Here is an 11,958-nt window from a genome sequence, read left to right as displayed (position 1 = left end):
TGTTCAAAAATGGCATTTATTTAAAAAAAAGAAAAAGAAAAAAGAAAAGAAAACCACCATGCTGACTTCTGCCTCTTTAACAGAACAGTTGTAGATAGAAAATGGCGTTAGACATCGACACCAAGCGTCCGATAAATTAAATAAATACAATATCATCCCAAATCTGTGAGGAACAAAGCGTTAACATTTCTCTTAAAACAGAAACACAGAGAAACTCGTCCCACAGCGACACACCACACTCTGTCACATCGCTCAGGGACTTTCAGCGTCAGAACAGAGGAAATTCATTCAGTGTCACGCAGACGCTCAGGATACGGAGTCACTCTGCTGACTGGTTTACAGGCGACCACCAGCGGGAAAACCTGCTGTTCAGAGCGCCATCGACTAGATTCAAAGCAGTGTTACACAATACGCACAAATCATGTCAGTAGTTTCAATATTCAGTAACTTAGTTTCATACGTTTTAACGGGAAGTAAAAAGCTGCCATCGTTATGGTGCTTTTAACACAATCAGTGCCTCCACTGAGGATGTGATCTCTGGAAGAGTCGGACAAGAAAAAAACAGAGTGTGACGAGCTGATGCTGATTTTTAGTGTTTAAACACACATTTGAGGTCGCGTTTTTAGCCACGGGTTCCCTCAGCAGATTTCTAATGATTTTTCTCTTTCCGGTATACGTTTTTAATTCCTGTAGGAAATACTTTGATTCATTTAAGAGTTTTATTTTTTTTATCTCCTCGTTTATTTGACAGGGACAAATGCGGAAAACACTGATTGGTAATTTTTCTTCTATATAAACTTTAGATGTTTCAGTGATTTAGATGAGATAACAGATATTCTCAAGTCAAGCGGAGCCAAGAGGTGATTATTTTAACATAAAGATTTACAACAGGAGTAAGCAGGTAAAAAAAACAAAACAGAAAGAGACACAAATCAACATCTTAAAGGTTTGCTGATAAACGTGTTGTATCATCTTGTTTGTTTTATCTTCACACAAGCAGGAATATAAAAATGACTTGCGTGGTTTTAGCATTGTTTACGGCATTTGCACATAAAACACCCTAAAACCACAATTTGTTATTTCCATATATTTGTTTGTAGAAGGACGTTCAGGATGTTGCCATGGCAACAACGGATGTAAATTCAACCACTCCCTATGAATTCTGCTCAATCAACAGACAAGACAAAAAAAAATCACTGTTGCATCCACATCTATCACATGTGCTTAATATGCATGGTTAAAGATAAAGTTAGTGCAGTTTGAAATCACAAACTCTGAAAAAAGTGGTTTTATTCTCAGTAAAGCAAGTTGCCTTTGATTATTAATAAATTATATACGAAAAAATTGCAACTATTTCGCCAATTTTTCACTAACTCTGGCGACTGCATTGAAAAAAAACCATAAAGAAAGAAACAAACAAAAAAATGCCCACTACATCACAACATGCAGTGCAATTTTTTTAAGAAATGTTTCTGTGATCGGCATCATGTTAAATAATAAGCTTTAAAAGTGTTTTAGAGACATATTTTTGGCCTTTATAGGCAGACTGTCTGTGTTTTGAAGTTCTGTAAAAAGGGACTCTAAAAGCGGAAAATATGTTCAATTTAATTAAGAGCTTAAACTTTCATTAGAAATCTGCTGTGCGTGGACACTTTTGGCAAAAGTACCATCTAAAGAAAATGTCAGTTTTGAAAAAGTGGAACACAAAAAAAAACTAATACATCAACATTAGTCCTCATTAATAATCACGTTTCTTTTCTTCCAGAGAGCACATGTTCAAACTGAACCATCCACAGAAACAAACCTCCCCCCAACAAAAACAAACATTAAAGAAAATGTTCAACCCTCCATGAACACTGCGGCGCTTCGGAGCAGCAGATGCTAAATTCCTTGTTCAGCTCCCACTAATGCAGTTAAAGAGCAAACAGGAGAGCTGCACCTGACCGGCCGCAGCCTGCCGCAGATTACACAACTCAAAGTTCCTTCAGACCGGCCGGAGAACATTAAAAAAACGTCTAAACAAATCATAAAACAGAATATTTGACATGAAAATGCTGGTGAGAGGAAATGCGACGGCGTGTGCGCCAAATCTGGACCTAATGTGCTTCTGGAGAGAAATACAACATGAACACTGAGCACAGGCTGACGCCGGATTCTTTTATTTTGAAGGAGTCACATTTAGAAGCTTAGCGGCTGTCAGTGACCGACCGGGCCTCGCTTATAAGTCGCCCGCTTCTTAGCTTGGCTCAGTTTCCAACAAGGCTGCTGCCCTCGAGCTAATCCTACGCTAGCTGGCGGCTACTAAAGGCTCTTCATGCTTTCTTGACCTGACACGGGCGAGAATCACCCAGACACAGAGAGAGAGGTAACAGCTACACAAAATAACACGGTGAAGAAGCAGCCTGCACCCAGATGGCACCTGGGAAATCACCAAGTCGGTTTAATTTGATCTCTGCGGGATGGTGAGGGCGTTAAAATGAATCCTGACCTCTAAGTTCAGAGAGGAAACTACCGTCTCCTCATTGTTTTTATGAAATGCAGACATAAAATAAATTAAAGCGGCGACATGTTCGAGCAATAATAGTTGAATCCAACATGCGCCCAAACTAAAAGAAGGAAAAGAGTGCTGGACTGGTTACATTTTCACATGTAACATGAAAGACGAGCGATGGCATTAACAGCCCAACTCTTTCACAAACACTCGCTAATCTTCAGACTTTCACAGCTTAGCGACGGTAGAATTACATCAGCAGAAAACTAATGCTATCAGCCGAAATTTCACCTTAAACTGTGAGAAAAAGTCAACCTGTCCTCAATTCCAGGTCATCAAAAAAAAAAAAAAAAAGATTTTGTCACGTCTGAAAGCGACTGACGGGGCACTCTTTAGTGTCTATGTGACGCACAGCTGAAACACACGTCGTTTATGTAGTAAAAAGGGTCTTAGTTGGGTTTAGGCCCAATCCCATTTCTTACTTTTACTCCTGCCCCTCTTTTTCCGGTGCCACTTTTCTCTAAGAGCAGATTTACGAGGGATATTGGTCGAAATCTTCCCCATGAAATGGGACAACCCTCCAAGATCTGGATACGTCGTCGGTAGTTATTATGGCATTTACATTAACAAAAGCTTTTGCTGTGGTGATTTCTTGGCTATAGACAGCCACCTTTTGCAGCTGATCACACAAGTCCTTAAATTTAAAAAAAAGAAATAACCCTGCTTCATTACCAGGCCACTTGCAGTCCTCTGTAGGGCAAACAGTCGCAAGCCAGGCTCCAAACCTACAAGACTGCGCTGACAAGTAAAATTTTGCACATTATATGCCTCAAATGGGGGAAATGTGACACGACAATATCTCTAAATGCAGGACTATCATGCAAAATCAGTAGAAACTATGTAACATTAGCTAGCTAACCAAGCTACCAAGACATCGGTATACTGCTCGCGTTTCTTTGTTCTGCTCGTTACAAAATACCACAATACACTGAAACGACAATACAATACGATTTTAGAAATAGTTGAAACTTGCTGCATCTTAAAAAGACACTTAAGAGTCCCTTTAGTGTCAATATCACTAACAAGCGTGACAAAGCGTCAATAATTGACTACCTGGGGATGAGACGGGTTGAAAAATAGACACAGTTTCAATCTAAAAGCAAATAGAGCTTTTCGTCATCATGACTGGCGCCATTTGAGTTTATATTGTGCAGATTTTCTCTCAGATTTCTGCTGACGTGGACTCAGCTCAGCACTTTGACCGGAGATGAACTCCCATTTATGCTCTCAGTGTCGAAAACGTCTTCCAGCGTGTCTATTAAATAGAGGAAGGAGTCAGACAGGTGCGACCTCGTCCTTTTGGTCAGTTTAAGCCTTTTTCAACATTCAATTGGATTCTTTTAAACATATTTTCTTCACAGATAAACACGAGCAGTTTTTCACCAGCGCTCGTCAGCTCACAACGCTCAATAATGAAACACACAAATGGAGAAAACTCACAAACACAGAAGAACTAAAAAGAGTAAAAGTCCAACTGAATGTCAGCATTTTCCATCCCACTTGTGTCAGTTCAATACTATGCAGGCGGTAAAAAAAATAAAAACAAAACAAAGTATTGCACTGGTTTGGTGTGAGTCTATGGATGGGCGTCATCATATAAATAACAACAACAAGAACCAAACAGTAATACCATAATAATAATAATAATAATAATAATAATAATAATAATAATAATAATAATAGTAATGCTAATAAAAACAGTTCAGACTAAGGTCCCCCTCCCTCCCGCTGCTGCTGCTTTACCACTGCTGCCAACTGAAGTCGTCGTTGGATCCAAAGACCATGAAGAAGCCCAGGATGGTCCCGAAGATGACTACGTTACCCGTTAGCACGAGCGCACACGCCCCCCAGGCGATCTGTGAACCAACACATTAATAATTCAGGTTAACAAATGCTGCTGCACATGCTGCCAGGCTGCATATTTAGGCCAAAATCTGGCGCCTGGCGGCAGCAACAGTTTACAAAGTCGTTTCCACACGCTGCTCGACAGTTATACTTTCAGGACACACAGCAGGACGAGACATTAGCAGCAGCCAGCAGCTGAACGCTCATCGTGTCCTGCTGTGTGTGTCTGCTGCGTGTGTCCGTGCGTGTGTCTGCTGCGTGTGTCCGTGCGTGTGTCTGCTGCGTGTGTCTGCTGTGTGTGTCCGTGCGTGTGTCCGTGCGTGTGTCTGCTGCGTGTGTCTGCTGTGTGTGTCCGTGTGCGTGTCTGCTGCGTGTGTCCGTGTGTGTCTGCTGCGTGTGCCGTGCGTGTCTGCTGCGTGTCTGCTGTATGTGTCCGTGCATGTGTCTGCTGCGTGTGTCCGTGTGTGTCTGCTGCATGTGTCTGCTGCGTGTGTCCGTGCGTGTGTCTGCTGCGTGTGTCCGTGCGTGTGTCCGTGCGTGTCTGCTGCGTGTGTCTGCTGTGTGTGTCCGTGCGTGTGTCTGCTGCGTGTGTCCGTGCGTGTCTGCTGCGTGTGTCTGCTGCGTGTGTCTGCTGTGTGTATCCGTGCGTGTGTCTGCTGCGTGTGTCTGCTGCGTGTCTGCTGCGTGTGTCTGCTGCGTGTGTCCGTGCGTGTCTGCTGCGTGTGTCCGTGCGTGTCTGCTGCGTGTCTGCTGTATGTGTCCGTGCATGTGTCTGCTGCGTGTGTCCGTGTGTGTCCGTGCGTGTGTCCGTGCGTGTCTGCTGCGTGTGTCTGTGCGTGTGTCTGCTGCGTGTGTCTGTGCGTGTGTCTGCTGCGTGTGTCTGTGCGTGTGTCTGCTGCGTGTGTCCGTGTGTGTCTGCTGCGTGTGTCTGCTGCGTGTGTCTGTGCGTGTGTCTGCTGCGTGTCTGCTGCGTGTCTGCTGCGTGTCTGCTGCGTCAGCTCCTCTGCTCTGTGGCTAAACATGCTTTTAATAAGTCATTTTAATTAACTGCCTCTTTGGTTTTTGTTGATTTTTTCTTCTTAATGTTCTCATTTGTCAAATATGCCTTTTTGCACGCTCCATCTGAACCCAACAGCCCAGATTAGTTAGTACTACATCAAGAGATGCAGCTGGTAATTTTCTACATTTTTATTGTTTTCATCAAATCACGAGACAACCAAAACTTTCTGACTTCACTATTGTACCGTCTGTAATAGTTCAAATATTCGCACCAAACCGTCACTGCACTGAGGTCACGATCTGGTGCGCGCAGCTGCATACAAAGTACAAGGTAGATTTATTAGTCATTTTTTAAAAAATGTAATTCAAATTGCACGTAATGCAGACTACATGGCATCACGAGCCTGGAAACATTGCATGCCGTTAGTAATGTGCTGAGGTCAGGGCAGCAGGGCTCTCAATGTTAAATTTGAAGTTGATTATTGGCTTTCATTATGTTGACACTAATAACATAAATAATATCATATAAGTAACCTGCATGTTCCTCTACTTAATGTACTCTTACTTTCTTATATATAGTTTTGAACTTTACACTCTTGGCTTTGGATTTTGTCTCGTCACTGTTCTTAATAAAGCTCTTTAAAACAGGATGTTGAGGTGAGACAGAACTTGAGAGACAGCGAAGACACGTGTGTGTTTGACAACGAACACAAAGAAGTGAAACAATTATTTTGAGCTTCGCAGGTTCTTGAAGTGTCGACAACGAGCCACAAGCGTTATTCAGACAGTCTTGCAAAATGTGACAGATAAGAGGAGCATTTCTATGTTTTTAAAGACAGAATATGGGGCTTTTTATTTTTTTTTGATGTGCGGTGGTACTGATCTACTCTTTGTATCCTTTCCACTTTTTCAGGATGTGGAAATAATGAGGTTTTGATTTTGCATTTGTTGTCTTGTTTCCTTTGATTTTGATTTTAGGTTTCCAGTTTTGGTGGAGTGATCTCTCCACTGAGACTTACTACGTCGGCTCTTGCGAAGACGATGGGCAGGCCGAAGGCTGAGATGACGATGCCCGTCGTGAGGAAGATGGCCAGCTCTTTGCAGGCGTTACTGGCCGAGTCTGTGTCGTCGACCACCCTCCGCGAGATGCAGTACGGGATCGGGGAGAGGATGTAGAAGAAGAGCAGGAACAAAGGCCAGTATTTACTGCAGAGAGAAAACCAAAGGATGCAGTCAAGTGAGGTGAAAGATAAAAGAATAAACACCGTTCAGCTCTCGGCACATTATCCAACTTCACAGTCATGTTTTACATGCGAATAATGAACTTCGTAAACCATGTCTCATTCAGCGGAAAGAAAACACCTAAAACAAACAAACAACTCCCTCAGATGTCGCCATCTCTGAAAAGCAATACCAATGTTTACATTGTCCTCCTCCTTTATCAGAACGTTTTTCGTGCAGCTTTTTCTGCTTTTGTTCTTCATTTATTTGCCTGTTTAGCAGGACGAGCAGTAACTAGTAACCGTGGCAGTGGTCATTTTTGTTTTTGCACTTCCATTCTTCAGTAAACTCTTGACAAAGTTATTCCTGCAGCTGCAGCAAAAGCGGCGGTGGCACGCTCAGACTGCAGGCTCGAGCACGGTACGGTCGCATCTGGTTGGCTACAGATGACGCATCTTTTTTGGACCTTTTTCAGAGCTCGTAAGTCATTGATTGCTGTCAGGGCGGAAAGACCATTTCAGCCAATGTAACAGTTTGTGTGAACAGATAAAAGTTACCAACGCTAACTTTAACAGCATGAATGTAACAACTTTGTTTACACAATTGTTTACACAATTTTGTGTATTTCAGACGTATTGTAGGAGCAGAGCTAGAAATTTTAAGATTAAACAAAAATACACAATTTTTCCATATTGTACTCCATATGCATGAACACAGCCAAAATTATCAAAAAATGAAGAATGAAAAGTGCATAAAATGCACCAAACAGTCCCAAAGGGTTAAACCAGATTGGAAACTACAGTAGTTATATATACACATCAAGAAGTGCAACAAAATATAACCAAACATAACCTAAATATACATATTTAAAATCTGAATTAGACAATTACATAACACAAAAACATTAAATAAGACAGCGTTTGAAGTGGACAAACCTGCACGATGAACATTACATGAACGGCTTTAAAACCGGATCTGCTGGATCTCAGAGCTGTAATTTCCTGTTAATCATTGGCAGACAATTACACAGATACTATTCATCTATGATTCGCTAAAATCAGCTGATACTATCAGCCAGGCTCGACTAATAAATATCACTAATTGATTTTCTAACAGCCTTCTTCCCCTTCTTTCTGCAGCGCTCCGGCTGTCATTTCGTATAATGATAACGACTGAAATGAAATGAGATTATATGAGGCAGATCTGACGCTGAGGCTCGAGGAATCGCACGGAAAAACCTCGTCAGACAGACTCGGTTTGAATTGACAAATTCACTGTATCAACCACACAACATCTGTTTAATTCCACCGTTAGATTTCACGTTGGTGCATCCTTGATGTGTTTTTACATTCAGGCAGGGCTGGATTACTGACTGTGCAAAGCAGTCACCTGCCCAGCCACCCCAAAACGCCCAGGCTTGACAACTGCCTTATGGTCATTTTAAAAACTGCATCTTTGTTTGTAAAATGAAACACATAAGTACAAAATCCTGCTTTGGATGATGCTTTGAAGGGATAGTTTGGGATTTTTGAAGTGAGGCTGTTTGTGATATTTATATAAAGTCAGTGTATTAAAAACAGCTCCGAACAGCTGAGCGGCATCGTAATACGATGCTCGGCACAGGTGGGCCTCTGTGCGGGAATACAGAAGTTATAGGTAGGCCTATTTAAAGTGGCTAAAATTACATTTTAATGTCGACCTCACTCCACAGCAGAGTAATGCTGAGCTTTGGGGTGCGAGTCTGTTTCTGCAAACTTGGAGCGTGGCGACCGCCAGCGACTTTATCTATTACACTGACTATACATAACTTTATTTAGAGAACTTTTTCACTAATGCAAACACATAGAACTGGACAGACAGTTGTAATATACAGATATATTCACATTATACACAAACAGGCCTACAGTATACCATCTCCCCTGATATATGAGCACATTTAAAAACAAGAGAAAAAAAGGGGGGGGGTCCAATATATTAATTATAGTAGCAGTGTCTAAACATAAAGAAATCACCAGTGACATGGCATAGCGTATCAGAGTCAGTCCTTTTACATGATCCATAAATAGAGACCATATTTTAGTCAATTTGCTGTAGGATCCATTCAAAGTATGTCTTATTTTCTCAAGTATCTCACACAGACCCCAAAATCCCAAACTATCACTTTAAGGAGCTTTATTGCCCCAAAATGTGATCCTGCAGGCTGAAATAAAGCTCTAAGACCGTCATCATTTCAGCTTATATTGTCCTTACGCAGTAGCCTGGTGCCAGACTTTTGAAATGCCTTACATCTTAGATTTTTTTGCATGTAATTAAAATAGGTCGGGCCAATAATTACGCAGAGATCGTGCTATAGGGCCGCTACAAAGTCCCTCTTTATACCGCCCCTGCGTTTTACACAGAACCAAATGAGGACAATGAGGACACACGAGCATCGGTCTGTAGCATGAGAAATAATATGTGCATCAGCAGCACTTTACACACATTAAGAAACGGCATCGCATGTCAATCGCAACCATTTACCTTCTCTGTTACATAGCGGCTGATCTCGTCCTCTGCTCGGGGGGGTACAGATTTCTGACATCTCGTTGTTTGTCCAGTGTGTGGACATATATGGCCACTGTTATTCTTCTCTGAATTTGCTCAAAGCTAACGGCTACTTTTTAAAACTTCCGTGGTGGGTCACGCGTAAATACGTCATCAAAACGTCACACTCGTGCCACCCATGGTCACGTCTTTCAAACTTTCTGTTTTACACAGAAATCGTTTTGGGGCTCTTACTACCTCCAACACTCTGTCCCCTCTTTCCGCGATCGGACGTTTTACAGAACTGCGAGGCGGCATACCGGCGTGATATTCCCGTCTTGAACAGGCAGTGGAAATGCAGCTTGAAATTGACGTTGGTGGGACAGGTATATATCACAAATGACCACACCGTGAACCTGGGGAGCTTGTAATGTTCCTCCATGAAATACGAAACAAATGTCACAGAAAAAACTTTTTTTTGTTCACAAAGGTGGAATATTTTTTAATGTGACACGTCAGTATCCAAGAGCCCCCGAGCAGGTTAATCCAGCTCTGCATTCACACCTGTATTTAAAGCTGTAAACCCATGATGAGATCACCCAGGGTGCACCTGAGTGCCAAGTGTGAACAGTCTCCCTCACACACATTAACAGGCTGACGGGGTGTGTGTGACGGCGGTGGTACTTACTCGTACACGGGGAGGGCACATCCTAGCATGAGGAACATGAGGCCGATGGCCCCTCCGAAGGACAGGCTGATGAGAGCTGCAGGAGACGCGGGGGAGGGGGAGGGGCATCAGAAATGTCACACACAAACATTTTCAGGGAAAAAAATGTCAAAACTTTTCAGTGGCTTTTCAAGGACCCATAATTAAAAAGGATGACCCGAACAGAACAGTGAGGTATACTGTACTCCAAATGTTAAAGGTTTTTATCATTGTATTGTACCAGCTTTGTATCAAAGCATTGTGGGTAGTATAGATGAACTGTGGTCAACTTCTCTCCATCTAACCTGCGCCTAGATATCCCTACTCCCCCACAAAGGTGAAAAATACTTCATCCAGTGTAGTTTTGCAAGCTGTTGGGCTAGTGCTCAAACTTAAAGGCTGTGCTTCTACATTTTTGTACTGCCCATCACCCACGCCGCCACCACGGACACAAAAAGTATAGATCAACAGACAGACCCGCGCCTCTCTCTGTCTCTTAATCCCAAACCGAAATCCAGTTAAACGGTAAAACTAGGCAGCACAATACAAATCAAGATAATGTTACTTCTGTGCCTATTTCTCTGAACGCAGCACGAAAAAAATGATGTTGTTTTCGGTTTCAAAGGGTTAAAAGTCTAATTTGTATTATTAATACCATGTATATCAATATGATGTTGACACACGCACAAATAATGCAATACTATGCCGTATAATTTTATCTACAGAGAATCACTGTACCGATTAATTTAATAACACAACTAAGTTCTGTGACTTTTTAGAAGATCATTAAAATAAATATATACACATTTTCATATTTTTTTATCAGTACTGAGTAACATGCAATGCAATTTCCCACTGTGCAATAATATTATTCATAGGATATATTTAAATATTTTTTACAGTAAATATACTACACACTTAATGTGTATTTCAGTATTCCTGTGCGACTGTCAATCATAAACGTACAGTATCTGTATGAATACACGGCGTATATAGTGTATATATATTATTATTATCTAACTTGTAGTTTTGTAATAACTTTTTTTGCACTAAAACATGTTTTTTTTTTTGTCTTTTTTTCATTTTCCCCTGCTCATGACTCTTGATCTTATCTTATCCTATCTTAAATGTGATGATTTTCAGTAATCCCATTACTTTTCCAGAGCTGAAAAACAAGCTTGTGAAATTCCATGACTATTTCCAGGTTTTCCATGACCGTGGGAACAGAAGTGCTCAGTAAATCTGAGTATCCCCTCACAGCTCAGCAGCAGGGCCCTTTTGGCTACTGTTGCTATCATGTGATGAATCAGCTGATTTCACGTGTAACAGCTACATTTGCAATCTAAGCCTTATAATTAGAGGCTCGTGTTAAACTCTGAGAGCACAAACACAGGCTGTGTGGTCGCTCGTTAGCAGCTAATAATCCAGGCTGCACACCTGCAGAAAGCATCTCAGTCAGTGACTGTAATAACTCAAGTTAAGGTGCAGCTAGCATTAGCATTATAACGGTAACTACTACGTTATTATGTTAACAGAAGGGGATAGCTTAAAATACGGTGTTATAACGTGTAGTTACGTGGCTGCAGTGTGTCACATCGCGTTATTATGTATTTAATTGTGTTGACTAAGTAGCGTCCGCCTCTAACCCACAGGATAAAGGCTTATTCCGCTAACGCTAACGGATGTATTGGCCCTGCGGCTGACTACTTCTTCACGTTACCGTTAGCTTACCGGACGTGACAAACGCATCCGTTTGTCTTTCGGATAATTTGACTTTTGATAGTTAACCTGAGCCTAAATTCAGAGGCTTTATGCACGAAATGAAAAGTGGACATGTCTTACCTTTAATCCCAGCCATTTCTCCTGGACAAAAGCTCGACACGCAGCCCTGACGAATGAAAACAGTGCCCCCCTCTTCGGCTGCCGAGTCCGCCCGACTCCGCCCGACTCCGCCCGAACCGGCCTGCCGTGTTGCCTTCATGTGCTACGAGAAACATCGGAATTATATTATTATTACACAGAGGGGAAAAAAATAAATAAAATTAGATTTTTTTTAATTATTTAATTACATATTCCAATATGCAGGATCTGTCGTCTAGTATTAATAATGATA

At 41.8% G+C, this 11,958-nt stretch overlaps 1 protein-coding gene across 1 annotated transcript; it reads right to left on the bottom strand.

Annotated features, from left to right (window-relative positions):
* Positions 1 to 2: 2 nt before the first annotated feature.
* Positions 3 to 11,812, bottom strand: leprotl1 (leptin receptor overlapping transcript like 1). The gene is made up of 4 exons (XM_088080772.1): positions 11,688 to 11,812; positions 9,828 to 9,903; positions 6,415 to 6,601; positions 3 to 4,407 (listed from the first exon to the last, which is right to left on the bottom strand). Exons 1-4 carry the CDS (start codon positions 11,701 to 11,703, stop codon positions 4,291 to 4,293), a joined length of 396 nt encoding a protein of 131 aa, XP_087936898.1. The 5' UTR covers positions 11,704 to 11,812; the 3' UTR covers positions 3 to 4,290.
* Positions 11,813 to 11,958: the final 146 nt, after the last annotated feature.

Source organism: Plectropomus leopardus, chromosome 8 (assembly GCF_026936395.1).
Source record: "Plectropomus leopardus strain MGB_pleo_1.0 chromosome 8, ASM2693639v1, whole genome shotgun sequence".
NCBI classification, from domain to species: Eukaryota; Metazoa; Chordata; class Actinopteri; order Perciformes; family Serranidae; genus Plectropomus; species Plectropomus leopardus.
Note: the sequence above shows the minus strand (reverse complement) of the source record. Positions and strands in the feature narration are given on the sequence as shown.

Excerpts from the sequence above, each read along its gene's own strand:
- leprotl1 (XM_088080772.1), bottom strand. Across the intron at positions 6,602-9,827 it reads TGTGCCCTCCCCGTGTACGA|TAAATACTGGCCTTTGTTCC; the intron begins GTAAGTACCACC and ends TTCTCTCTGCAG. Across the intron at positions 4,408-6,414 it reads TCTTCGCAAGAGCCGACGTA|ATCGCCTGGGGGGCGTGTGC; the intron begins GTAAGTCTCAGT and ends GTTGGTTCACAG.